The sequence below is a fragment of the Neopsephotus bourkii genome, unplaced genomic scaffold, assembly GCF_033783945.1.
Source record: "Neopsephotus bourkii isolate Nb327-2 ecotype Australia unplaced genomic scaffold, CSIRO-AGI_Nbou_v1 NB_234, whole genome shotgun sequence".
Lineage (NCBI taxonomy): Eukaryota > Metazoa > Chordata > Aves > Psittaciformes > Psittacidae > Neopsephotus > Neopsephotus bourkii.
The window spans coordinates 15,217,722-15,243,176 of NW_026900744.1; the positions used below are offsets into that span (position 1 = coordinate 15,217,722).

General features: G+C 40.6%; 1 protein-coding gene across 4 annotated transcripts in view; it reads right to left on the reverse strand.

Annotated features, from left to right (window-relative positions):
* Nucleotides 1-3,061: 3,061 nt before the first annotated feature.
* NTMT2 (N-terminal Xaa-Pro-Lys N-methyltransferase 2) overlaps nt 3,062-25,455 on the reverse strand; it is a 35,427-nt gene continuing 13,033 nt past the window's right edge. For 2 of the 4 annotated variants that reach the window (XM_061345448.1, XM_061345447.1), the window contains exons 2-4: nt 14,649-14,824; nt 8,783-9,032; nt 3,062-6,231 (exon numbers count right to left, since the gene is read on the reverse strand). In XM_061345448.1, coding sequence (XP_061201432.1) covers nt 5,957-6,231; nt 8,783-9,032; nt 14,649-14,783 — 660 coding nt within the window. In that variant the 5' untranslated portion in view covers nt 14,784-14,824 and the 3' untranslated portion in view covers nt 3,062-5,956. Of the gene's footprint in view, nt 6,232-8,782; nt 9,033-14,648; nt 14,825-17,456; nt 18,047-22,314; nt 22,640-25,455 lie in introns of those variants that run through there. The other 2 variants (XM_061345446.1, XM_061345449.1) reach the window with 2 other exon arrangements.

The window sequence follows — 25,455 nt, forward strand, 5'->3', positions numbered from 1 at the left end:
TTTTACATTCACAGATCACTGTCAGAAGTTACGGAGAGGGGAACAATTAGTCATAATATACCAACAAATCAGTTCAAATCACTGTAAAGTGGCACAACTGAATGTAGCTTTCAGAAGGACTTCTCTATTGCTTATTCTTAATATATATATTTAGAATGAGATGAATGCATGGGCCATGAATGTCTCCTGCATGGGCCAGTTTTTCTCCACTACCTGCAAAGAGAGGCTATACAATTACCTTACATGAGACATCTATATTTAAGTGTTTCAAATCAAGTGAGATTATTTGTACTTAAGACGTCTACATCTCCCTGAGGGATTTACAAAGACATGCTGATGCTAAAATTTGACTGAATTAGCCAAATGCTTTAGAAATCCCTCTAGATGCCAACCTCCACTGACAGGCACTTAAATGCTTTCAAATTTGGTCTCCTAGGTAATTCTGAAAATGTAGTCATATGTGAAGCTGAGGTTCCTATAAGCCAAACTTTCAGAGACTTACAGGCATCCAAAGACACCAATATGTATCTGCTAAGCCACAAGCTCACTTACAGGACTTCCACAACTTCAAATGCCTCTAAAATCCTTAGCCTCAGGAGCCTCAACACAACAGGTTAAAATGCTTTTAAATTCGACATCTTTTGAAAGAGAGCTACAGGGAAGAGAGTCTTTCCACCAATTTTCTGTATTTTTGCACACACCAGCACTTAGTGTTTTGAAAGGAACAGAAGCTGTATGTTCATAAGCACAATGTTCAGCCTGAGCCCTCTCTTTGCAGGACATATTGGGTTGGCCTAATAAGCAAGCTAACCACAACCATGCTGTTTCAATCTGCTCCAAGCACAATCAGAATAAGTTTATGTCTGCCTACAAAACACTCTAGTTCCTGTCATGGCCTCATTTGTGGAGGTGTTAATCACCCACAGCTACCACTTAGGTAAAGCTGTAATGTGAGCCAGATCACACTTCTGTGCCTCAGTTTCCTTACCCAGAACACAAGGATAATGCATACTTCAAGGTTTAGGGATGTATAGTGTTATACAGATATTGTCATTTATGGTGATGATAAGAATGTGAGCTTTGTTTGGAACACAAGTCTGGGAGTGCCTACTTGACATCAATTGAAAAAGACAGGTATTAACCTGTATGTTTGAAATACAGCCTGTTGTTACTGCTCTCAGATAAACAGAATTACCTCCTCTTAAAGGTAATCTGTTTTACTTCAGTGAGATGTGGTGATGTCCACAGAGAACAAATAATTTTTGGCAAGTGGAGGAGGGATTTTCTTGGCAAGTTTGGAGAAGCATCACAGGAAGAGAAAAGGGATGCAACACAACTGGTTTTAATCACAAATAACAGTCAAGTTCCTCTGGACAGGCCTACTGTCTGATACATCGTTGTAAATACCCTGGGGAGCCTGGACTAAGAGAATGGAAAAAACAGGTGAATGGCATGTAGGTACTCAGGACACTCAGTGGACCAATTGTCAAAGCTTTTGTCAGTCGGCATTATGCAGTGATATATTGCTCCCATTAATATAGTGCCCTGGTACCAGGACTTTGATTTTTAATGGGTGTTTGTTTATCCAAGTCCATGCCTCAGATCACACTGCACTTCTGTTTGACATTAACAATGAAGATGCTGAATTGGTTATAACAAGGATGTATTTTCATTCCCAATGTACAACCACCAGGGAGAAGAGAGACTTTCATATTTCAAGCCAGTTCAGCTCTGAGGTGGTCTGAATTGCTTTGGAGGTACCAGTTTCTTCTCCTTGCTGTCAAAGAGCGTAAGGTGGCTGCCCCCCAGGCCAGGCACACTGCAGGCTGCCTGCATGGGTGGGATACATCTGGAGAAGAAGAGCTTGGGCGAATAATTCTTGACACTACTGTTCCTCTTGAAATGGCTGTTTCCTCTGGAAACTGCTGACTTGTTTCGCTATATTTGGTTGCAGCGAAGGTACTGATTTTATTAGCACATTCTGAGGAAAAAAATGTTGTACTTCAACTACTGCAATACCACATAATGTATTATCATCTTACATAAAATGTCAGTTTAGGCTAGATTATATAAACATCCAAACAAGAAAGTCAAATGAAAATTGGTATGATCACTTTGGTATTTCTGAAGCAAAATATTTTAGAACACCTATTCAGCAATATGTCTAAAAATGATGACTTCCAATCAGGAATGAAAGGACATTGGTAATATCTGAGTTGCTTTTAGAATCCAAACAGCATGAACTTTGATGGTTGCAGTATGCACAGTTGGAATCACTGTTCAGGCTGCTGTAATAATTGCTTTGTTACGTTTCATTTGGGTTGCAGTAGCATTTTGGGGTCTACTGTCAGGATATAAGGACATCGCATTCATATAATAAAGGCCTTCAGTCAAACAGGATAGATGCACTGGACCTAACACAGGGAAACTGAGCATTACCAAGAGTTTTGGTGCAGAAGCAGGCTTTTCTGCACTTTGGCTAAGCATTTACTTGAGCAGTGATTGCCTGGGAGAAACTTCTGATTGCAGGAGTAATTACATATTTTACTAATTACCTGTCAGTGGTGAATGAGGACTTGAGCTTGGAGGACCCTAAGTGTTCTGCGAACCTTCCTTAAGCCAGGGTCTCAATCTTGGATTAAATTTCTGGTAACATTGAGATTGGGAACATCCTAAATGAGCACCAAACAAATAGGATTCAAACTCCCGCTGCAACCTGATCAGCTAAAGACTTCTTTAAGTGCATAGTTTAAATAACCTGGAAGTTGAGGCAGAGCAACTGAGTTGATTATCCAGTCTTTGAACACGAAAGATCAACTGATATATACATGATTTCTAAGCAAGATCCTCTCCCTGAAATCTGTGATTCATTATCATTATTATTGTTACTACATACTGTGGTAAAGTCCAGAAAGCCCTGATCTTTTAAGCCAAGAATGACCCTTACCCAAATTCATGAACATTTAAGGGTGGCCTACACTGGTTGACTAGGAGTTCTTGAATTAAAAATATATCTTAGAAAAGTGGGAAACAAAATATTATTCAGTTTGCAGCAATCTCATGCATGGAAGCCCTGGACGGCTTGTGTGTCTTTACTTCTGAGGTTCATCATGTCACCAGAAAAGCTTTAATATTACACTGTGGAAGCAACGTAGCCATGAAACATTAATTTCCAGGAATGTGGGAACCATGAAATATGTGTTTTTCTAGTAAATTGCGATTTTGTTTGTTCTCGCATACTTAAGGGAACCAATTTTCATTATATGCTTAAATATATGTATTCTGGAAATTTGTATAGGAAAGATGTACAAAACACAGGAAGACCATTTTTGCCTTGAAAATTGTATTTCACTGATAACAGCACCAGTCATTTATATTCTACGTTTCATCCTAAACCCTTTTACATTCCTATATTCATCTTGGAACCATATCTCTCTCTACTGAACGGCACTCACACTGGTGTATAAGTGAACATCTGATATATTCTGCCCTGTGAGATGTGGCAACTGTTTAGATTTGCATAAAATTGTTTATTTCCTACTTCCACAATGCCGTTCTCGCACCATTGTAGTGATCAACATCATTCAGACATGCCTGGCACAGGCACGATTGTACTATGATCTCCAGCAATCTCCAAGTATTCTGTACCATGACAGATGACTCTGGCTGCAAGAAAAAATTATTAAGGGCAAATTAATTTGTAATCCATGTACAGGCCTTTTAAATATTCTCCTGCTATTGCTAACCAGTGTTACTAACTATAGGACTGATTCCTCTTTCCTGTAAACCAAATGACTGGATTTCCTTCAAATATCTGCACAAACTCATATGTACACAAAGACCACACCAGATTTCAGCAGCCTCAGCAGAATAAAAGTATTACAGTACCTTAAAGGGAATTTGAAGTACTTAATTCTGGGGACAATTCCAGAATGTAAGTGTTCACCTAAGGTTTTTATCAATGTTATATACTAAATTTACATCCATTACCAGTTGATTAGAATGGAAAGATTAGACAAAACATTCCAGAAGCATCTGTGTCATGGGAACTATAGGTTTCATGGTTATATGACATGCCAGAATATTCACCAAATCACCAGGGTTGTCTTCCTTAATGCTACAATTAGCGATGCCACATTAAGAGGACAATCACTGGATAAGATATGATGGCAGGAAGCCCTCTGCCATAAACTAGAAATTCTCAACATATGCAACCATACTGCTAGAGAAGATGAGTTATGCAATTAAAACCAAAACTGGAGATTTGTTATCAAAGGATGGCAGAGTGTTCTAAAATCCAGCTGAGAGGTTCCTTGATCTCGTTATCTTCAGGCTTCTATGTGAATTAATCTAACACAGATGACAATATTTAACACAGACAATTGTGCCTACAGTCATGTGGAGGATGTTTTATAGAACCCCTTTCCATCAGAACATGGAGGTTTGTCATAATGCAACTCATAAAGGCTGGTTAGTTTTGCCAGAATAGCATTTCAGAAGAATAAAACATGATAAAAATTCTGACAGAGTCAAAAGAGTCTATTCTAATGTCATAATTCAATTTCCAGAATTTTGAACAAGCCATATTTAATTTGCTTTTTGCTGCATTTAATGACTTTTAAAGTGCAAATTATTTTAAAAGCCCAATTCAAGATAAACATTTGATTTTGTCTGACTGGAAAAGTCTGCGGTTGTGTGGTTTTCCCTCAAAATTCTCTCTTCTTGTCCTCACTCAGAATGAAGCAGGATTTCAAATTCTGATTTTATTTGCAAGATGAACTTCTGCCCTCCCACAGCATTTTCTGTGCCTCTATGAGGAGGATGAGAAGCTTAATGTGTAATTTCTGTGAACCATAAGGAGATAGTATTTGTGTTAGTATTTTCAAATCCAGGCTTCTAGAGCTGCTGTTTGAATATAAATCATAGATGTTTCTGGGTTACACTAACACCCTCTGCAGTTTAGTACAGTTGTTAATTAATACAATACTGTATTAGTTATTCTTACAGTCTTACTAGTAACGCCCCATGAAAACCCATTAGCTGCATATGGTGCCAGACTTGTTCTGAATGTGGGAAAGCAAGAAATTTACAGTGGTATGTATAATACAGAGAAGCTTTCAAGTGGTTTCCACTGTGAACATTTTGAAAAAATATTTTCCAGAATGTAATTTGTGGGGCAATCTTTTCACAAAATTTCAATGCAAACATGCATATATTTGTCATCTAAGTTTTATCCTGGAGTGTAAAAACCATTATGTGCCACTATTGTTCTATGGCAGAAGCATCAGGAAAATAAAGTAGCTCCTAAACGGAACTAAAATGGAAAATTAATCAGGTTAATGGAAAATTAGCCAGGTTGTCCTATTGTCCAAACTGACAGAAATGCAAAAAATCAACCAAACAAAACTTCCCCCAAATGAATAGCTGATGCCAACAAATGGATAAAACTTGTATTTTTTGTCTAAATAATTTAGAGATAGTAATGACAGTCAAAATTTGGGTTAGGTTTTCCAGAAGTATTTGAATTTCTTGCTGCAGTGATCTGATAGATCCTTCTTAAACTCCAAGAAGATTAAAATGCCATAGTAAAAATCAGGCTCATTTGTTAACACCTCATACAGAACACTCCAAAAGGCATTAGCCACTACAGAGACTTCAGACCTAATTATTTTCAATTCGTTTTGTCCAGTATTAACTTCTTAATGAAAGAGTGATCTGACAAGAAGCTCTTAGAAAGGCTTTTTAAAAATGGAGAGAATGATGGAGACAGGATTTAGAAGTAGACTATTCGCTGGAGAAGCTGGCTCAATTGTAATTCTCTCCTGACCCTTTAAGAGTTGCTGCTATAGAGTTGTAGTAGTAGCAATGTGTGGTTAGGTGGATTCTAGTAGATGCTTTTCTCCTTCCCAGTCCTGTGGTTCATCCACAGTCCAGTCTCTGCAGTCTCACTATGCAATCAGGAATGGCCAGGGCCTTTCTGCATGGCCAGCATCCAGACAGGGACACACTGTTCAGGGAATCCCTCCTGCCTCTCCTCTCGCAGGATGGTGAGTCCACTCATTTCAATGAGGCTGTGGAGGATGTCCAGGTCTCGGATCACACTACTATCCAGACAATCCAGGATACAGCCCTCCCTGGCTACATTGTCCTTGAGGATGATAACACCATTATCCTTCAAGCCATTCTGGCACCGGATAAGAAACTCCAGGAGATCTTTATCTGTCAGATATCCTACAGATGAAAAGATGGAAAATAGATCACTATTAACCATTTAAATTCCCACTTTACAGATCAGAATGATGCCTTATTCTGAGTCTCCATACCCTTTTTATTGCAAGAGAAATTCTAGTCCTGACAGATTTAATTATGAAATCTTGGGCAAATCAATGAGATCAACCATTACAAGCTCAAATCAGCATTTAGGATCCATATCAGTAGCAGCACCAGATGCGGACAGAAGTCAAGCGGAATAGTGGAGAAAATACTGTGTGCTGAGCAGTTCTTTAATCCAGTGGTTAAAGTCATAATAAGAATCAGTGGCAGGAAGCTGGAACCAAAGAAATTGATATTGGAAATAAGTCACAACTGTTTGACAGTGTAAGTAATTACCCAGTGGGAACTACCAACAGAAGTGATGTTTACCACTTCTTGAAGTCCTCAAATCAAGCGTAGTTGAATTTCTTAATACATGTTTTAATTGAACTCAAATTACTGGGCTCAGTACAAGGGTAAAGGAATGACTATAACCACTTGTGATACAGAGTAGATCCAACTAGATAATGTAACAATCCCTTCTGTCTTTTAATGCTACAAATCTCTATAACTTTGTGTAACATTATGTACCCAAAGGAGTTCTTGATCAAAAATCCAATGTGGAATGCAAGACCTTCCAAATGGTCAAATAAACTCTTTATATTACCCTCTACTGTTGTGATTTCTGCATATACCATATACACTTAAAAATAATACATTTTTCAGTATGTCATTGGGATTGTGGTTTTTATTCTTCCTGCCCAAAGAGCAATACTTCTGTTACATTGAGAACAGTAGTGCAGGGCTCTGAGAAAAGCAAAATAAGAACTCTCACATGTGAAACATCTAAAATGAATTGACAAGGACAGGTGGTCAGAAACTGAATGAATTTTTTTTTTTAGAAGTAATTGTTTGCATTTTCTACTCAAAATATTTAGTTCTCTTGATGGAAGATTTAAACTTTTATAAATGGAAGTTGTCATTTCAAAACCACATTTTGACATAGCACGTCAGGTTTCTTTAACCACCCCTCCCCAAAAAAAAGAAAAAGAAAAAATCCCCAAAGCCTAAAGCCGAATACCTTTCAAGCTGAAGGAAAATAGTGATTTCTGTATGAAATGTAAACCTGCATTCTTATTTTTTCATAAAATAGCAGCCTGGGCTCAAAATTATGCATACATAAGATAAATCAAGATTGCATCAGCAATATTCATTGAAGCTCTTGTACACCTAATTTGGAACTTAATGTTCTCTTAACTTAGCTTTTACCCTACTTTCCTAACAAAACGAGATCTTCATGGTGTTGCTCTCTGCAAGACAGTCCTGCCCTTGCTCCACCAGAAAGCACTGAGCTTGTTGGCATATTCCAGCCAAATTCAAGATAGAGGCAGAAGTTTAACTAATCCTTAGATCATTATGTATTTCATTGAAATTGATGGAGGGAGCAGATTCAGATCTATTTCTATGCTAAAGAAAAGGCATATGCTCTCTTTGGTAGCAGCTACATAGCTGATAAGCACAGTCTCAGACCTAAGTCTTGGCTCATGTTGACTCAGGTCTGCTCAAAATATAAGGCAGGAGCTACATTTACTGCAGTGATTGGTTATTCAAGAAAAGCAAAAATACAAAGGAAAATAATACTGTTCTGAAGCAACTACAACTATGAAGACCTGTTCTAAGAAGCTCAGTTTCATTACTTTTTAAGACTATGTGTAGAGGACAAGAAAGTGTTCTTGAATAAAACCACCTTCTGTGCTAATCTCTCAACTTTTATGTTTTGTTTTGTTTTGTTTTTTGCCTAGCAAGAAACTTTCTCCAGGCTTTTGAAGAGAAGGAGCTTTTGGGCTTCCTCTTACACTTTAGAATAATGACTTCTTGCCAGCTGAAACTGCACCGTGGACACTTAGGTTCACAGATTAAGAGAAAACCTTTGGGAAGGACAGCTAGGTACCGCTGCAGGTTTTCTAGAAGAAATTGGGAGTGGTTGTGTTGGCTTGGAAGCAGGTACTTCTCATATGAGGGGTACTGTGACACATACCTAACTAAACCTGTTTGATAAGCATCAATGCATGTATAAGACATGATCTTGTTTATAGATATTGGTGATTTCAACTGTGGCTTTTTTCAGATTGTTTCCTGAAATACCCCCAAGACATCAGATTAAGAAATCCCTGTTGGTGAGGCCAACCCTAAACTGGCAACAACTGAGCACTGGCAACAAAGAAGGAGCATTCCTGTTCAAGAATATCCATAGGTAAGGCCCATTCCTCAGATGTACCTTAGCATGCAGGCTACTTGCCAAGAGCGTGTATGTTCCTCCAGTAAGTGACCTTAAAAAACCCAACTTGATTTGTACAGACTGTACATGTGGCTGGGGAGAGCTCTCAGGAATCAGTCTCTGTGAGTTTTAGGAAGCAGTCCCAAAGAACTAAATCTCCTTTTAGAGCTGCATCATTCTTTTAACATACACTTTAGCACAAGCTGCACAGTTCTCTCAGATGCTGGGACGGATGAATCATGCTGAACTAACCTGAAACCCACTGAATCCAGATGACATCGTATCTTTGTGGGGCTGGAGTGAATTCCTGGAGGCTTTTGCAGTAATACATCTCTACTCTGTCCTCCTTGCCCTGCAAGTAGTTTGGGACCTCAGCCAGAAAATTCTCCATCATATCCACCAATTCCACACTCTTAAAAACTGGTAACAGGACATGCTTGCTGATACGACCTATTCCAGAGCCACAGTCCAGGGCGCGGTTGGTGCCAGCTTTCCCCACCCCCTGTGGGATACAAGAAAATCAGTTGAAATCTGAAAAATACCACCTGAAAGATCATAGCAGCTACGTTAACTGCTATGGCCTTTAGTACACCAAGCCTAGTGTCTTGTTTCCTTATTTGTGCAGAGCTGTTGCAAGACTGATAAGAACCCAGGACAGTATCAATACAGCTTTGGGTACCTGTATTTGAGTCGAACTGGGCTGCTATGTGCTCCAGACTGCTGTTGATGGGACTTCCTCACTACAGCCGTACATTTATTACTGCACAGTAAGTTTTTGCTTGATATAAGAAATGACACAATCTGTCACAAACTCCTAGCTTTCTCATAAGATCCACTGGTATTTGTAAAATCCTTGCAACTTTATCTATCAAATATTCACACCTCACAATCAACTACATGGCCAGATAAGCCTCATTTTGAGCCCTGTAAAGGCCTAACAAAAAAGTAAGCATATACCAGATACTGCATGCAAGAAGTAATTTCTGCAGCAAAGAACTCCCAAGGTACCCATGGACATTGCTGCAGATTCACAGCATCCTTGTGACCAGAGTGCAGTTTTCAAAATAAGCTGTGTTTGAATGAAGATGTTGAAGTTGTAGGTAAGTTATGACAACTCAGAAAGTTTGGACTTGAGCATATACAGAATTTCTTTTTTAAGCATAGAGACAAGAAAGACGATTGAGTAGATTTTGCATAACTGTTCTTTTTTTCTTCATAAATACAATCTCTGGACAGAGATCAGGCATGAAAAGAATGTTGCACAAAGGCTATGTCTGTGAAAAAAATAATGAGTCACTGTAAAAAGAGCCTTATAATGACAGCTGTATTTCACCCCTAAGGCTTCCATTCTAGCTATAAAAAGTCTCTTAAGAGCCCGCTGCTGTTCCATAAACCAGAAATTTTAAGTAAGTCTGTATATGCACTGATTGTGGGACTGGAGCTCCTGTGGCCAAAGTTATCTGTTAAACAAATATATTAAAAGCAAATGTAAACACCTTTTCCCTATCCCCTGGAACTGAGTGTTGAAGTGAAAGCTATGGGCCAAAGTCCCTGCTGAAACTTCACTGCTCTTAAAGGACATAAGCCCAGGTAGGGTCTTGCTCTTCCTGTTTACTAGGAGACCTCCTCTCTGATGATCAAGCATAAATCATGTAACTCACCACGTTTTTTGGCCTTGCTTCACTGGATAATTCAGTAGATTATTAAGGTCAAAGGACAGTACCATCAACGACATGACTATGAATAGCCTGGCTGAGCATCTGATTACATAAAGTAACTGTAGAAAGAGCACAAGGACCTTAAAGGCTTTCACCAATCTCTAGGGCTGCTGGTCCCAATTTGTATACCTAGGAAGATTAATCTCCTGATGTGTGGAAGAGTCCTCAAGACCTTAACCCTGCTGGACTCTGGAGACTACCTGTTTGCAGTTAGCCAGAAAATGTAAGCCATTCTTCATTCGAAGGCTGCACTTGGAAGCATGTGGTTTTTACTGATGACCAGGAAGTTACTAAGCTGTAACAAGAATTTTATGAAAGGAGAAGGAACTGTGTATGGATCATATGGACTTCCTTATTGTTTGCTGGCAGATACATACAGGCCTCCACTGATGTGATGAAGTAAAAATCTTTGAGAAAGCTGGTGAGAAGACTGGGATGATCTACCAAAACAATTAACAGAATTAAACAAAAAGCCACAGAACTTCTTTGACATTTGTGTTTCAGAGAACATATAGTCACAGTACCTCCTCACTCAAAACAGGGAATTCATTTCCCATGATGTGTCACGGCAAGGACCTCTGATAACACATCTCCATTTGCCATGGAGGAGGAGGAAAGGGAGCAATCATGGGAGATGAAGCTTGATTCCACATTTCGCTGAAAGGGAGCAAGAGCATCAGGCAGTCAGTTGAGAGGCCCTGTGAAGCACTACGGCTCTGTTTGTAATGAAAATGTTGACATAAGTCCATGTTCAGCTAATACATTCTCAGTTTGGAAGTGCTCAGAGCTTTGACAGGGTATTAACATTTTCTTTGGAAGGCAATCATTTTCCCAAAAGCCTAATTGAGTTGAAAATCAGACTCCTTATTTTAAAAAACAGTGTAAGTGAAAATTTAAGCCAGAACAGGCTTCAAAATTTAACACTGACTGCTCCTCTGCTTACCTGCTTCTCATTACTCAGAATCACTAGCATTTAGGACACATACACACCCAAAACTTCTTCTGTAATGCTAAATAGGGCACTCACAAATTTCCTTAGGGATAAGAGAGCTGTGGAATATGTTCCTGATTCTACTTCAAGTCTTGGAAGGGCAGGAAGGCAGTGTAGATATGCAGGGTAAAAAATAAATAGTTCAAGAAATCGATAAAAATCACAGTGGTTTTCCTTCTATTAAAAGAAATTAAAAAATCTGGTTTTTAACAACATCTCTTCCATCTCCCTGATCAAACAGAAGAAAATCACTCTCAAGAAGCTTTTCATTCAGTAAGTAATCAATCAGGCAGGTGAACTGAGGGCAGAAAGGGAGAAAGGGTTTAGGGCAGAAATGGAGCTATAAAGTTAATATAATCTGTATTATTTCACACACCTACAGCTCACAACTGTTTCTGAATTGTTTCTTTGTTTTCTTTATTTTCTTTTTTACACATTACCTCTGGATTAGGCACTTGAAAGCACACTATGTGGATATCAAGGCTTTAACTGGAATGGACACATTGCCATAAATATGCAATGTTTATTGCATAATATTTATCTGCTGATAACCCTTCAAGTATGTCTGTACCTAAGACAGCCTATAGCTTGTCTGTACAGCACTGCTAGCTCAAGTAATGTTGCTCTTGGTTTCAGTTGTGCCCACACACACATAAAACCTCTTAACTTGAGCACAGTGGCACTTCTAACTCAGTTTGACTTGCCTGGGAAGGAGACAGGCTAAAATATAAGTCCTCTCCAATCCCACAATCAGAGCATGTGAAGTCCTTAGTCCTCTCTGTAATTCCTTCCATGTACCAAGGCAAGATAAATTCTTCAATCATAAAGAAATCTGTAGCTCAATTTATAGTGGTGCTAAGAAATCATGCTAAGAAATTCCACACCTGAAGGCATGCAACATCAGTCATGTAAGGGAAATGTCACTGTGTGGCATTTCCATACCAGCCAGACTAACTCAAGACAGGTAATTTGAGTGGAACTGGGCAACCGTTTTTCAAGGAGCACTAATTTTGCCAGAAAATCAAGTTTTGGAAGAATAAAACTCTCTGCAAAATTGGTATTTCAAATCTAGAGAAGAATTATAGCCAAAACACAGGGGAAAGAATGTCAAAAATGTCAAGATACTTCTATTTCACAACTTTCAAGGAAAAAGAAAAAAAACAACTTGTCAACTTTTCATTTCTAAACAGCATTTTTCATTTTAGAACTGACTTGAACTCTTGGAAAAAAAAGGGAGAAGTTTTTCATAGGGGAAAACAATTGAAAATTAAATTAAATACATTCAGTTGATCTGAAACTAATTTTTCTATTTTCTGATTTTGTTAAACTTCTCTTTTAAGAAGAAAGTATAGTTTATATATTATAGGTGAAGCAAACTGCTTTTTTCTACCTTGATCACCTTACTGGAAAAAAAAATATTCATAGAGCCATAAACTTGGGAAGACGTAACTCAAATTATCTTTGCAGTGAAGTCACTACTACAGAAAGCCAGCAAATATCTGAGTCTGACTGAGTAGGATTCAAATTGCACTGGTAAGAAAGGAAAATAAACCATAAATAACATAACCAATCAACTGTATCTCACCAGAGGACAGACTTTAACATATTAAATCAGAATTAGCAAAACATGCAGATTCCTTTCTGGGTTTGAGGTTTTTTTTCTTGTTTGATCTTGGCCATTCAGAATATCCTTTCTATCCCTGGGTAATAGTAGGAGTAGGAACTCTGCTCTGGAGTATTCTGTATCTGTCATCACACCTGATGCATTGGGTACAACTTCTCTTTGGCATGTGAAACTGCTACAGTCTGTACTTCTTTCCTTTTTAGGTCTTGAAGATGAGAAAGCGTAACAGTGTGGTATAAACCTTCCACTCAGGAAATGGCATCTGTATGATGTCTAGGAAGTGTAAAATGCTTCCCTGAGTACAATCTTACGCACCACTTGCATTCCACAAAATGTCCTTAAAACAAGACTTAAGTAATATTTAAGAAATATGCCTTGAGCCAGCAACTGAAAAGTTGCATTTTTATTTTTTCTGAAAATGCCATTTTACCATCAGGTTCAGCTGCCTTGCTGAACTTCCTTTCTATTAGCCTATATCTAGCCTGATACAGTTAGGCTTTAAAATGTTGTGAAGCCTTTCTGCATTGGCATTAAGACAAATGACTGTAAATGAAAAAAAATAGCTGTTCATTCGTGTTTTGCTGGCTCACTGTGCCAAAAGCCTCCCTCTATCAGGTACAGGAAACTTTGCCATCAATTACTCTTTACTGCTACACAGGATTTCTATCTGTTGTTAAGCCACACTCATTTTCCATCTCAGTCCATTTAAACTGTGCCCTTTTGTATATATAACATCTAATTAAGCTATTGAGCTTTTTTTCCATAGCGGATCATTGAGAATAAAAAAAGAAAGTCATCTGGCTATCCCAAATTTGTATATTTGAGCAGAAAATGAAAGATTTATGGTAGCATTATAAAGAACTAGTCATTTTGTGAACAGGAGAACTTAAGAAATCTGTTTTCCTGTGGCTTTGTGGATTCCTTAGCATCTAATACTGTTGTTGAGCTAATTTAGTAGGCTTTTCCCCTGGGAAGAGGAAAGACCGGTCAGAAAATCATCATATCACAGCTTTAAAAATTCGCAGATTCCCAAAGACATCAACAGGGTTTTCAGAAACCGAAGTGCCAAAGTGCTATTGCTATTGTAGGTGATTTTAAAATCCCACTTGGCATCTGTCTAGATCACAGGTCAAAGCAGACCTTTGAAAATGTTTACAGAACTTTAGAAAACTGCTTGCAAAGGTCCCCAGTGACACTGAAACACTAAAGAAAAAAAAATTTCCTAAGGGATAGCTTATTCTATATACTGCTCATGTTTGGGGTAGGGAGGGTTGGCACAGGGGGGCTGGGTTTTGTTGCAGTATTCTCAGAAATATCTATAAATAGGGACAACAGAAACTTGGCATTTAGTCTCAGCTACTTTCCCAAATGGACTGCAGGAATTTGCACAGACAAATCTCCCACTGAAGCCAATAAGGATTTTATCATGAAAGGTCCCAGTCCTGCACTGAAAATTAAACTCCCACCCAAACACAGATAAAAGAACTTGTCCAATCCCACCCAAACACAGATAAAAGAACTTGCCCAATCCTCTTTGCAGCTTTGGAGTTTAAGAAAAGGATGCAAAACAGGTAAATAATGACATAAGGCCAGGCAAAATGTATATTCCTGATGAGGATGAGCTGGCAGAACACATTACTTGACCCAGTGACAGTCAGTTATAACCTGTGATCGCACATCAAATATGACATATGGTACCATTTAAAATATATCTGATTGGGCATAGTGCATACCATTTATACCATCACTACTGTTTCTTGCAGAAGACAGGATTAAATGACTCACCCCAACAAACTTTCTGAGAAACTCCTTGGAAGATTCAATGTCTGTATTGGAGAGCTCAATGTAGTCTCCCATCATGCCCTCTTCTGTGGCTGGCACCTCCTGGTAGAAGTGTTTGGCCCTGGCATAGAACTGCATCTCCCCATTGATAACTTGACTTGTCAAAGCGTAAAGTTTCACTGCAAGCAGATAAATCACTATATTACTGTTAATGAAAGACATTTCTGGTTTAGTTTATTGCTCTGGAGACACAATGGTGAAGATCTATAAACTTAAATTGAGCCTTCAAACCACCAAACCTCTGTTTCTAAAGCAAAGGTGGAAGGAAAGGTGTTGGATTTAATCCTGCAAGACCCTGAAGAGACACAGTCCTCCTTGGGCAAATTCTGTGCCTCTCAGGCTCAGACATCATTTCTGTCATCATACTATCTTTCATGTCAGTGAAAAATCATCTCAAGTTTGAAGTGAAAATGCATGCCTAAGAGAGCAAGGGGCTTGATTTGCTCCCAGAAAAGCTGTGGATGGCATTTATTGCTCTACAGGGTCATCATTTCCACTATCACAAACCTAACTGTTGTGCAGATTTCCATATATGCTTTCTAGCCATTGACAGCTGCACGGAGAGCACATCAAGAGAGTATATGAATGAGGCACTCCCTCTGGTTTATTTTTAGTGATACTGTACAATCTCTGGCACTGCAAGTAAGCTGAACCAAAGAGCAGATGGTAGTCTCAGGCCTACATGAGTATAGAGGCAGAGAGACCATTCAGAACAGACAGGACTAAATTTTCGTCTGTCAGATCAAGGAGCAAGATAATCAGTCGGTGATAACTGGAAAGTTCCTGTGTGCCAGAGCTTGGATGTTTCTTTTCATTGGCTGTCTATTTTGCTGATAATATACAGCAATTGTAAGTTTGAAGCTGTTTTATTACAACCTGCCAGCTTTGCTGGGTAAAAGATTATTATATATTACTCTTTAAAAAACTGATGCCTGTCCACATCCTGGGTTTTTCTATAGTCCATGTGCATCATCATATCAAAAACAGTTAGTTTTGCAGCTTAAAAGTTTGGATAGAAGCAGCCCATAAACAGTTTGCTTGGAAACCAGCACCCTTGACTATCCTGTGCACATGCAAGTGTCCAGGCATTTTCCTGTGTGTATGACAGACCTTCCAACAAAAACACTATCACAGGCTTGCTTGTAAAAGCTAAGCAATAAGGAGGGATGGAGTCATACTGGGAACAAGTCTTTGCAAGCACAGTCTTGCAGTGTGAGACCAGCTCTGCTTTAGAGTCCCACTGTGCTCAAAGAACTGGAAATGATCCAGCAGCAAACACCTTTTGGGTTAATAACAGTAAAAAGGGACAGCTCCCTACTGGCTGCCTACACAGAAGGACCGGGCACAGTACTTTTGTCACTGCACCTTTTAACTTTCACGGGAGCACTGCCGGATGCTGCTGGGAACAGTCCATGCCTTGCTTATAAAGGCTGGGGACAGGAATTATGCCCTCCCCACAGAGGAAGAGAGCTGGGCCAGAGACCCTGAATATAAACCTGGATGTATTTATTGAGGGCAAGCAAGCTCAGCAGGGAATGATAAGTGTGTGCCTGCCCATCCTCAGCAGGAGAATGACATTTTGGAGGCAAACGAAGGGGGGGACAAAGGAAGTAGGATGGGGAATAATTACCACCAAGGACCACTCGGAACAGAATAGTGCTATTGGGTTACACATAAGCGGCATGCCTGGCATATCCTTCATCCAACAAAAGCAGCATTACCAGCCCCTCTTGTCATCACCTGCTTAAGTCAACTGCTGAACGGATACTATTAAAGCTTTAATCCATTACACATTTATGTTATGCCTAAAATTTATACCACAAGAAGCACTGAGCCCAGCAAGGGTCAAACCTGGGAGTTTTACACACTCCACTGATTATATTCACATACTTAGAATAAACCATTTAGTTGGAGAAATTAATACAAAGGGGGCAGCAGCCAATCCCCAGCACAACTTGGCCAGGGTAACTCCCAGAGCCTGGGAAAAAGACTCCATCAGTGGCTGCAATTCTTCCAGTAAATGATCTCCATCTTCCCGCTGGGAATGGCACCATCTTTTTTTCTCTGTGCTTCTATTCTCTCTTTCAGATGCCAGCCTCTCTGGTGAACAGAACTCAATCACTGCATGTTAGATTTGCTAGATCTTCTATGTAAGAGTCCAGTGATTATTTCTAAGCCTTGTTTAATGGACCAATCGAGGGACAGTGATTTATCCTGTTTTACTACATTGAAGGGAAAGACATTTACAGGCTGTCTGCAGGCAGCTGGCAGCATGAACAACAAACAGTCAGAGTCCTTCTACTGAAAACATGAGCCTGACCTGAGGCAACACATGGGGACGATATGCTATTCAGGATATCAGAGCTGTAGTGTGTGCTCTCATATTTCTCACTCAGAACTAGTATCAGGGTTGCAGAATGCTTGCTGGGACTTGCGTGCATACACCAGCTGACTGCAGCTCCTCCTGGGCCTGCTGGGGCCCCAGCGCTCTGCCTTACGTGCTGGCATTCAAAACCAGCCCTGGGCTTAGCATCCAGAGGGTCTTCTCTATGCATCAATCTTTGCTAGGATCTTTTTATGCAAGTCTCCCACCTGAGGGCATGCAAATAATGTAAAGAGTAGCAATGTACCCAACATCTTCTCCTGCGGACCCACAGTCTCACTCATGCTCCCTCAGGGTTACTCCTCCCTCTAATGAATTTGCAATACTGCCTATCCTCCCAGTTCACAACCTAATTTTCTGGATACAGCCAGTTAACTTCAACTCTGATGTGCCTTGCAGCTGTGCCTGGCTGCCTCTAGCAGCAGGACCAGAGGGAGAGGGAGGTTTGCCAGCCTGCAGGAACCTACCCTGAAAGAGAAGTGCGAGGAGGCACATGTCCTTGGTGGCAGTGAGTGTTGCAGCTCTGCTCCACTGTACCTCCCTCTCATCACAGGACCTGTCTGGCCTGAGGCATCTCCCTTCCCATGACCCATGTGGGACTACCTCTTGCATCAGGAAATACTAGTAAAATCTGTTACGGATATACAGTCTGATTTCAGCAAACTTTGGAAAGTAGGGCATAGGCAGGATAGGACGATGGAGACTGCAAGTCTTTCAGATGTTGCAGAGGGCAGCTGTCTTTCACAAAGTTTTCAGTGTTAAGGCAGGTAACTTGTAAGATTTAAGGTTAGAAATGTGTTTTTAGTAAAGCAAGAAGAAACTTTTTTCACGGTACACTTGGTCTCAGCTGATCTGCTGGCAGGTCCCCCAGGTGGAGATGGCTAAAACAAATGCACTGCAAAAGCAGGCTCAGAACATGAACTGGCTCCCTAAAGGTCACTCCACAGTCATAAGATGTTGATTTTAAGTCTCTGCCAACACAGTCAGTGTGCAGAGTGGTGATCTATAGCTGAATGCCAACCCCTGGACTAGACAGAGTACCTACGTAAGACCTTTTGCCCTGCAAAGTCCAAAATGTTATCTCTGATATTTTGTAACAGATCTGTTCAGAATTTTGTTTCCCAGTGCATCTGGTCTAAAGCTCTAGAGAAACAGCCCACTTACTACATGAGGCGGGGTGCAACCCCAACCTGCACTAAACTGTCTTGGTTGTGCAGTTTACTCAGCTAAATTTCCCTAGCAGAAGTAAATGCTGCAAATAATTTTTTTGAAGTTTTTATTTGTGAACATTATTTTTGGCTCCAACTACTTTCTGCAAGATACTGAATTAATTCCAGTTTTGATGAGTATTCCCTTTCACATGCAACATCTGCTTTGTGCATCAGTTGAAAAAGTTATCTGGGTGAAGGGCAGAATTCACCTCTCTACTGTGGTCCAAGAACCATTTAAATTCTGTTTTATAGAGAATGAACATTAGCTAACCCCCAAAGCAGATATCACTTAAAGACACGTGCCTCACACATGGGAATATTTATCTCTATGGACCGATCATCTAAGTTTTCCACCACAAATCTCACCCCACCGGCACCAAGTCCCAAGGCCCATGTAAACACATGCATAAGTTCCAACATCCGAGTAGTTCCATTAAAGTCCACTGGGCCTAAGGGTATTCACAAACATCTAAGTACATTATTGGATCAGTGCTTAAAGTTACTCATGTCTTTTATTTATAAATGTTACCCTGGTCTGTAAAAGTGACATGTTTCTCTTAACAGGCTGTGATACCAGGTATCCTCAGCACATAAGTAAACATGCCTAATAGTGCTCCACCACTGAGCATAGCAATGGAGTGGGGGAAGTATGGAGCTAGCATAGCTTGAAGCAAGCTTTCTACCTTCCTGGCCCTGGACAGCACTGCAAGTTTCAATGTGAGGCTTGATTTCAGTGTTCTTACATTCAGGGTTAAGCATACTCTTAACTACCTGACTAGGTTGCAGTCTTGCTGTTGCTTTGGTTTAATGCTGTTTACACGAGATATCCAGATGTAGTCTTGAAGCTTGAGAGGTTCAGTTCATTTCTGCTCAGTTCCACTCTCAACTGAACTGGTAAATGTCATTCTGCAGAGATGTTCAGACCTCCCACATTCCGTTCTCTACATCAGAGAAAGTACTGGTTCACAGTATAATTCAGGTTGGAAGGGATTTAAGGAGGGCTGTAGTCCAAATTTATGCTTAAAGCAGGGACAGACATGAGGTCAGAGGAGGTTCATGAGGACTTTATTCAGCTAGGTTTTGAAAGCCTCCAGTGATGGAGAATCGCACAACCCCCCCTGGGCAACTGTTCCAATGCCTGACTGTCCTCATGGGGAAAGAGTTTTTCCTTAGAGCCAGGCTAAACCTCATTTGTTTCCATTTATGGGCACTGTGTCTTGTCCTCTAGCCTCATGCCACTGTGCAGAGCTCAGCTCCATCTTCTTCATGGTCCTGTAGGTATCGGCAGGCTGATACTTGGTCTCCCTGAAGCTGTTTCTTCTGGCTGAACATGTCCCATTCTATTTCTGTCTCTTCATAGGGCATGTGCTCCAGTTCCCCCACCACCCTGGAGGTCATTCAACTCACTCTGTGTCATTTCCTGCACTGGGAGTTCAATTGTCCATGCATATGGTCTAATGACTGCTGCCTAAAAGGTGATCATTATTACCCTTGATCAAGTAGCTATGCTTTTGTTAATACAGTCGCTTTGCTGCCAGGACACACTGCTGGTTCATGTTCAGTTGCTATCTACCAAAGCCCTAATAGTAGGGCTGCTCCCTGGCCAGCCACCGCCCCACTCATGTTCTTGTTGCCAAAGATTCTTCCTTTCCAGGTACAGGACTTGGAATTTATCTTTGAATTTTGGTGAATTAAAATTTCACTAGATTCCCACTGTCTCTTTCCTCCAGCCTGTTTAGGTGCCTCTGGATGGTCATCCTGACCTAGAACTTACAGACAAGTCCTGCCACCAGTTGGCTGCAATATGCCAATGGGACGAGCAAGCAGTCCTTCATCTCCCCCAGGTTATTGATAAAGATGTTAAATGGGACAGGTGCCAGGACAGACTCTTGCAGTATTCTTCTGACCTTGAGATTTGACCGTGACTTTCTGAGTTTGATCACCCAACAGCATTTTAAACATCTGATTGTCCACCCATCTAGACCATGACATCCTAGCATGCTGTGAAATATCTCACGTGTATTCATGGTGTGCAAACTACTCCACAGTACCTGTCCTTATGAACACTTTTACTTCATGACAATAAGCACGGAGTAACAGACATGCTGTATGCTCACATGAAGGCTGGATTTACAGTACATTTTCCATGGAGTCAAACTAATTTGGATAAGATGATAATTCGGATAATTTGGTGAGGCACTGGAATGGGTTGCCCAAGGAAGTTGTGAATGCTCCATCCCTGGCGGCGTTCAAGTCCAGGTTGGACAGAGCCTTGGGTGGCATGGTTTAGTGTGAGGTGTCCCTGTCCATAGCAGGGGGACTGGAACTAGATGATCTTAAGGTCCTTTCCAACCCTAACTATTCTAGGATTCTAAGATTGCAACAAGCTTGGAAGCTCTTTAGCTAAGTTTTAATGATATGGGTCATGAAGAGCCTGGCAGAGGGGGGAACTTTAATCTGATAAGACCATCTTACAATGTTTGTTGGCTGGGAATGGAAATTCAATTAAAATTCAGACTACAAAAAGAATATATTTTTACAGGAATAAAGCAATTAGGCCTGGAAACAGCTTAATGCTGGACTGATGGATTCTCGGTCATCTGAGTCCTTAAACCAAGGTATTTTTGCCTTCATAAATATACCCTGTGATCCAGTCATACGTTATAAGCATGTTGCACGAACCTTTACATGAAATTCTAAGCTAGATGTTCATACTGGTACCTTCTAGCCTTAAAATGATCCATTAGTACTTACACTAACAGTTAACACTGTAAGAAACTCTGCTCAGTTTCTAATATGTTGTGTTTATTTTCAAAACATATGAAAGAATAACATTTTCACAGACTTCTTGAGATTCCATCAACCTATAATTGACTTTCCTTCCTTTCCATCTTTCTTTCCTTTCCATCGTTCACAGCTACCTGCCACTAGGGATAGGAGTATTTATCTTCCATGTTTCATTTTAAATAGCTGCAGATATTGCTTCATCTGAAAAACCACATCAAAACTTAAGATAACACAAAAATGTTTTTTTTCTTTACAGAACTCATGAATTCTACCTTCTTGAGCAGAGTTCTCACTGGGGTCTGTGTAATTTCGAACAAGCAGATAAAACAATTCACTTGCCTAAATGGATCATTCAGATAGGAAGGAGGCCTCAAGAATTCGCTGCGAAGAGTAGTTTAACAGGTTCCACTGACACATCCTTTCCATCTTAAATTCTTACAGTTCTAATATTGACTGTAGGCTGAACAATTCTGCTTAAAAAGTGACATGCTAATGTAATACAGACTCAAGTCAAATCTGCATTTTAGCTATATTGTCCTGGGGAAATTTTGTTTCTTATTCAGGACTAAATTTTCATGAGAAACGAACATTCATTTTCTGCATCTAAAAAAAACTCTCTTGGCATCCTGGACCAGAGGCTGTCACTGAAATTCAGCTATAAGCAAACATTTTGGAAGCATTTTCCTTCCAGTTAACAAACAGGAGGTTAGACAGCCTGCTCTGGAGATAAGGATTGCAACAACACCTGAAAAAAAATTAAATCATTACCTTTCAAGCACTTGTCCAAAACAATGCAAAAGGCAAGGCTAAGGACACCTGAATGATAACAAAATCGGTTATCTGGCAACAGAAAGTAAGGCATGTCAGCTCTGCTAGTTTTGCATTTGTCCTTCCAAGTTCCAAACAGGTCAATGAAAGTTTTAATTAAATGGTCAGAAAAAAAGGAACCATCAGTTAGAAACCCAACTTTATTTCACTCTTGTGGTCTTTCCCTCGCCCTCCTCTAACAATCTAGGGAGTATTTAAGTAAAACAGGAGGGTACTGAATGAGTCAGAGCTGAGAGAGACTACCAAATGGTTTAGCTAGCACTGTTGTCTCTCTAGCCAGGCTTCTCAAAACGACTACTTATTGTCATTAATGTGCCTGCACTCTACCATCTAACATTATACGCCTTTCTGGAGCACAGTCACACATGTACACAGACACTCCTACACACCAGCTACTCACCCAGAGGAAGCTTTTCCAGCAGATAAAGGTAACTCTGAAAGAAGTCATTTTGGATTGCTTTATGCAAGACAAAGGACATACTGTGCCGACAGAGTTCTTCATCTGTCTTATGCCAGCGCGACTTAAAAGCTAAATGTGCTGCTTTATATGCCATGATGAAGACGTGTTTTGCAAGGGTGGACAGTTTCTGTGTCTGGTGCTCTCTGGAGGACCTGTCCTTCCGAAGAGGCAGAGGCAGCGTTGTTTAAATTGTGGCAGTGTGCTGTCATTCTATATCAGGGTGCGTGTCCAGAGCAGTGCAGGGGGTGGAGGAGGGAGAGACGGTAGTGAGAAATGCTGACTGTTGGCACTGGCTCAGAGTAATGTCTGGAGTGCCGCCTTCTGAAACAAGCAGGTGCTGAAACTGATAAAGGACTCAAGCAGGAAATTGCTCAGCCAGGGTAAAAGTATATCTATTCCAAGTGGCTTTAATTCAATTACACTTTTCCTAATCTATTCAGCCTTCACTTCAAAGGAACTCTGATATTATCCAGGATCTCCCATCTCCTTCTTTTATATCTCACAGGGTGATTTTGTTTCTCTGTCTCTCCCTTGCTATTTGTTTTTCAGTCTGGGGCACTCAAGAGGAAGGCCAGAAGACAGAGCATGGACATGCCTTTACATACACACTACCGTGTGTTCTAATAAACTGTGATTATAGCAAGCAAAGAGAAAGCAATAGATTCAGTTTCATGCTTTGCCACTGTCTACGGCCAGGGCATGCCACTCTATATACCAGGTTCACTTAATCTGTTTAAATGGTACAAACTATCTCATCAGCAAAGACTAGCTTGAAGAAATTACTGTCTGAGAGCACAGGAATGATAAAGCCAAGGAAGGGTAACAACTTTTTGCTTCAGCTAACAAAATATACAGAAGAACAAAATGAGGTAAACTGTCCTTAACAAATTTGGACAAATATTGGCTGGCAAAGAGAATGCGGTTCAGACCACTACATGAAGGGGGGTGTATATCCTAAGTATATCCCACCCCTGAGGATTATCAGGCTCTCAAGGGACAAGGAGAGACAGGTACTGCTTCAAAACTTTTTCTGCCCCTTGGTAGTTCAGGCACTCAGTGTGGTACAACTTCAAGCCTCCTGAGTTACAAAGGTACCCAGCAAGGGGACGGAGGCTTTGCATCAACTTCACTGACCTCCACACATTGTGCCCATGACAGTATCTGCTTTATAAGCTGTCTATTCCAGCTGTCTGCAGTGTAAGCACATTATAACGCAGCAATGCACAATCAGAAAGTTAGATGTTTCCAGTACAAAAGGGCTGCCATATGTCTTGAGCAGTACTGAAACTCCCAATAAACATCTGATTAAGCTTCTGAGAGCGGAACAAATATGACCTAGCCTCCACTGAGGAAAGTCACTAGTACTTCAGCTACACGTGAGGCTAAGCAGCATTGAGAAATGCATCAATTAAAGCATATTTTCCAATATGACTCGATTCCTTGGAGCAGTCAATCTCTGTATCTCTACTTTGATATTACTTATTAAAAGTACTCAGGGGAAAAAAACATTCCTGGGTATTACTGCCTTTCTTATTTCCCCAACTACCATCCTGTACTACTCATTCTCACCTAACTGCACTGGCACGCTGCTTCCCCAGAGGTTCCAATCTACATGACTGTGCAAACGTGCTGGTGAACATATCTGTGAATAAATCTTATTCAGAAAAATATACTTATTTTTCTTTCAAGTTGGATCAGTTCCCCAGTCCAGCCTACAGCTGACATAAGGGAATTTTTCATGTGCTACAGTACAGGGCTGGAACAGCTTCCTGAGATGGCAGTGTGGAGGAGGTACCCATACAGTCACTACACAGTGGCCTTACCAATAATGCAGACCTCCTCCCTGTCTCCTGTCAGAGAGGTGTGCCACAGTGGGTTCCATGAGAGACAAAAGTAATCTAAGTACTAAAAAAACACATTTCTACACTTCCACCCCTCCCTGCTCATGCATTCCCACTTCTGGGGTCTCTGCAGAGCCACTTCAGCTTAATACATTAGTTGGCTTTTTCAGTCTGGCCATCAGTGTGAACCAGTTCAGCGCAGAGCTTGTAACAACTGCCAGAGGAGTGCAGGAAAGGAAGCAGAAATGCACAGTTGAGGGTGGGTTGGGGTGAGTGGGATCATGGCAATGGTTAGATCAGTTCTACTGCCAAAGTTTGAGCGCTTCCTTCAATGGAGGGCAATGTTCATCACGCAACCATAGACATTTCAGCCATCCCTTGAAATAACTCAGTTTCCAATTTCTTCCTGGTTTATCAGAGAAACCCCAGGCTCTCTCCAACTGATTTTGCAATATCTGGGCCCAATACAATCCTGGGGTATGTCTTGGTTTTCCCACAAATCTGGCCCTTTTTCTTTGCTTATCTATTTTCAGCCACTTGCCAGTTAGTGCACCAGGAACAGATGCATCAAGACGGCAAGTTAATGGTTTGGAAAGACATTGCACAAGCTCACTTTGTCACCGACAAAAGATACGCCTAGGAACTCAGAGTCCACCTGTTCTGCATTTGACACCACGTTTCGCCACGTTTCAATTTGTCATGGCTGTAGTTTTGGCAATGGCCATTGTATAGCAAAGTGACCTCTGCTTAGAGATAGCAGTGACTCCAAGGATGAAACCCAAGCCCTGATGTGTCCTAGTGGAGTCAAACATGGGGACAGCACTGTGAAGGGTGCTGGGACCACAGTTCCAGGGCTCCCCATAGCTTTGACATTCATGAGGTCCACAAGGGCTGGGTTCCTACATTCACTGGGAGGATGTGCAAAAGCAGAAAAGAACACTGTTTCTCCAGCCTTCTGTGCACAAAGTGGAGCTTAACTCTCTTTGAAGTTGTGCATTTGGGTTCCCCAGTGCTTACAAAATGCCTGAGTTACTGTGACTCTAGTGAAGCTCTCACAATTTACATCCTCCGAGTATCTGGCCGATTACAATGAATACATTCACATAGGAAGCCAAGCATATTTCAGAGTCACTCCCTATTATTTTAATGTCCTGCTAGTGATTTCATAACATACTCTTAGCCCACTTTCCTTAGGAAAAAAGATAAGTGCAGTCACAGAATCATAGAATAGTTAGGGTTG